Raw genomic sequence first — 3,126 nt, 5'->3', positions numbered from 1 at the left:
TTAAAAAGGGTTAATGTTCCTACTAAATCCATTCATGTTTACAAAGAACCCAATCAAGTTTTGTCTATAAGGTAAGAATGTTTTTCGCCTTGTAGTTTCATTCCTCCTTTTATTCATTATGTAAACCTTCTCGTGAGGTGAAAACGTTGTTTTGCATTTGCTGGTTTTTCCTTTCTTTGTAACAGCGTTGTCTTTGTTCGTCTTAGTGGACCTCAATGGCATTACCCTTGAAGGATTGAAGTGAACAAACGTGTCTTTGCCATCACTATTGCTTCGAAGCCTAAAGCTTTCTCGTAATCTCCACGTCTTCGAGAAACCTGTGGATTTGCTTTTCTTGCATTTCTTGTTCGAAGCCTCGATTTCAACCACTACGTGATTCTGCGAAACGTCACTGCATGATCCTTTCAACATCTCCTTTGATTGAGTGCAAGATTTGTCAAGTTGTTGAACAACAAAAAGCCTCCTCAACGGTGGTTGAAGAGAGAACGTGTTGTTGTCATGGACGATGGGTGAAACAATACACTGTTCGAAATTAGTGGATGCTGTTCGAATCATTCCATTTTCAAAGATCTCATCCGAAAATGGAAGTGCTATTTGGTCATCAAAGGGAGCAAAACTGAACTCTTCTTCTTCGAAACTTTCTTCATTCTCGAAATGGATTTGATTTTCACTGGTTGAATATGGATCGAGTATTGGCGGAATGGGAACAAAGTCGTTGGATTTTGGTAATGAATGAGACAATCGGAGAACAGATAGAACCTGCATTATTGATGTCTTGAACCTTGAGGTTCTATTTTCCATATTTTTTGCTTTAGTTTGAGCTTATGAATGCGAAATGAGATGAAGTTAATAATGGAAGTTATAAAATGAAAAAGGAAAGGAGATTTATTTATATAAGTGATGTAACAAGAGGTTATTTTTAGCATTTAAATAAGAACTGCAATTTGTTTATGGGTTTTAGGGAGATGTTTCTGAGAGCAAATGTGAGGGAAGCCATTGTAAATGTAGTTGGGTAATAACTTTTCATCGTTTATTTTGTTTATATAACAAATAGATTGTAATATTTTGTAAGAGTAACGATATCTTAATACCAATTATATTCCTTTATTATTCCAATATGATTATCCATTTGACAGTTAAACAAATTATTATTTTATTATAATATAATATTTTATTTGAGCAGTTGTAAATTACTTTCCTTCTTTACTCACATTTTGCTGAAGTTATGCCATGCAATTAACCTATACATTACAATAACAACCTAACCAAAAGAGGAAAGTCTTGTTGCTACTCACAAAGAATTCGAATGAAATTTGTTTCTTAAATATAAAGTTTTACGCATTAGTTTAAAATGAAAGAGATCCATAATTGGAATAACCTAGGTTGGATATACAATAAATACTGAAAAGTTTATACCATGTTAAAGTGTAAACGTTGTAAAGTAATGTGAAAATATAAAAGAGTGTGTGTGTAATATTTGTTTACTTTTATGGTCACTTTTTTATTAATTAAATTGATAAATCTTTGTTAATTAAAAGAATAATCTTTGCTAAAAAATAATACGTTTTTAATTAAAAGGATTAACGTATTGAAAAAGTGAAAAAAAAGAGTGTGTGTGTAATGTGTTCCATTTGTCTTTATGGTCACTTCTGTTCAAGCGTTTTACATGATTTCTTCCTTTTGATGTAAAAAGTGTAACATTATACTTTAAAATAAAAATCACTAATTTGCATCTTTGACTAATACTGAAAATGATTAGAGGTATTGTATGCAGGTCTCAACGCCTTTGGAAAACCAAAAATATTGATTTCAAAAGGAAATGATTAAAAGTTGTGTCTAATACCATTTAAGATTAGTAGGATTAACTTGAAATAGTAATGATTATTAACTTTTGTTTAATTTTTTATGGATGAACAAAAACTCTAAGAACCTTAAATTTAATTTAAGATGATTAATTATATAAGTGTAAATTTTTTCTTCTAAAAAATAACAAGAATTAAACACACAACACAAATTCATGGAATCAAAAACTATTGACCATCAATGATGTAATTTTTAGAGATTTTTCTTCATATGACACTATTTTTACTTTTATTTCCTTATTTAATATTTTTTTTGTTTTATTTTCTATCATCCTTTTATTTTTATTTTCCTATTTAGCACATTTTTTTTTAGAGAGGTTGATTTATGACTTTTCAAAGTGGTGCAATTTAGAATCAAAATATCGATTTGGGCAAAAATAAGTTATTATTGATTTGGTCAAGTCGTGTGGGAGGGAAACAATTTGAAAGAATAAGTCGTGGAGGTGCCAAAGGATTTCTGTGTTGGGCGAGGTCAAAGATGAAGTTGTGCTCATGGTCCACAATTGTTTTTAAGGTTGTATAGAAATTGTATTACAACTACACGACTTTGCTTAATCTTTTATTTAAAGTCATGCTAACGTGACAAAACTTCATTGTAAAATAATACATTTGAAGTTGTGTTACCCATGCACGACTTCAGTTGTATTATTTACACTGAAGTTGTGTCATGCACAACTTCAATTTGGGTTAATTTGTTTATGTATTTTAAAAAAAATAGGTTGAGCTTTTTTTTTTAAAAAAAAAAAGAATAAAGATTTGGATTTTTTATAGAGTTTATGGTTGAATGATTTGATGACACGAAGTGGTTAGGTTTTTTGAAATATATTATTTGTGTAATTAAGTTGTCTTTTGTTCCCGTATGCCAATATAGTCCTACATCGCTCAAGAGTCGAGGTCAAGGGCAGTTTATATACTCCCTCCTCTCTCAACCCATCGAGGCGTCTTTTAAGGACAAAACCGTGACGGAGCACCAACCTCCAAAGCGGACAATACCTCGGATGCGGTGATTGACCCTAGCGATGCTACCCAACGAACTTGAGGTCGGAACAATGACACCCACCGTGGGGCCGAAGAGGCTCCTTAGCCCCTCAGCTAGGCGGAATCCACTTCCCTTAGACCTCGACTGAGGGTTTGTTCCCGTATGCCAATATAGTCCCACATCGCTCAGGAGTCGAGACCAAGGGTAGTTTATATACTCCCTCCTCCCTCAACCCACCGAGACGTCTTTTAAGGACAAAATCATGACGGAGCACCGACCTCCAAA

The 3,126-nt window shown here is 32.9% G+C and overlaps 1 protein-coding gene across 1 annotated transcript; it reads right to left on the bottom strand.

Annotated features, from left to right (window-relative positions):
• On the bottom strand, window positions 1-765 carry LOC137839057 (uncharacterized). Its single transcript, XM_068648185.1, has one exon. The coding sequence runs from the start codon at window positions 763-765 to the stop codon at window positions 1-3; it is 765 nt and encodes a 254-aa protein (XP_068504286.1).
• Window positions 766-3,126: the final 2,361 nt, after the last annotated feature.

This window comes from Phaseolus vulgaris, chromosome 3, assembly GCF_051622355.1.
Source record: "Phaseolus vulgaris cultivar YP4 chromosome 3, ASM5162235v1, whole genome shotgun sequence".
NCBI lineage: Eukaryota > Viridiplantae > Streptophyta > Magnoliopsida > Fabales > Fabaceae > Phaseolus > Phaseolus vulgaris.
The sequence above is the reverse complement of the archived record's forward strand: the minus strand, read 5'-3'. Positions and strand labels throughout refer to the sequence as shown.

Coding starts and splice junctions, on each gene's coding strand:
- LOC137839057 (XM_068648185.1), bottom strand. CDS start 765: ATGCAGGTTCTATCTGTTCTCCGATTGTCTCATTCATTACCAAAATCC.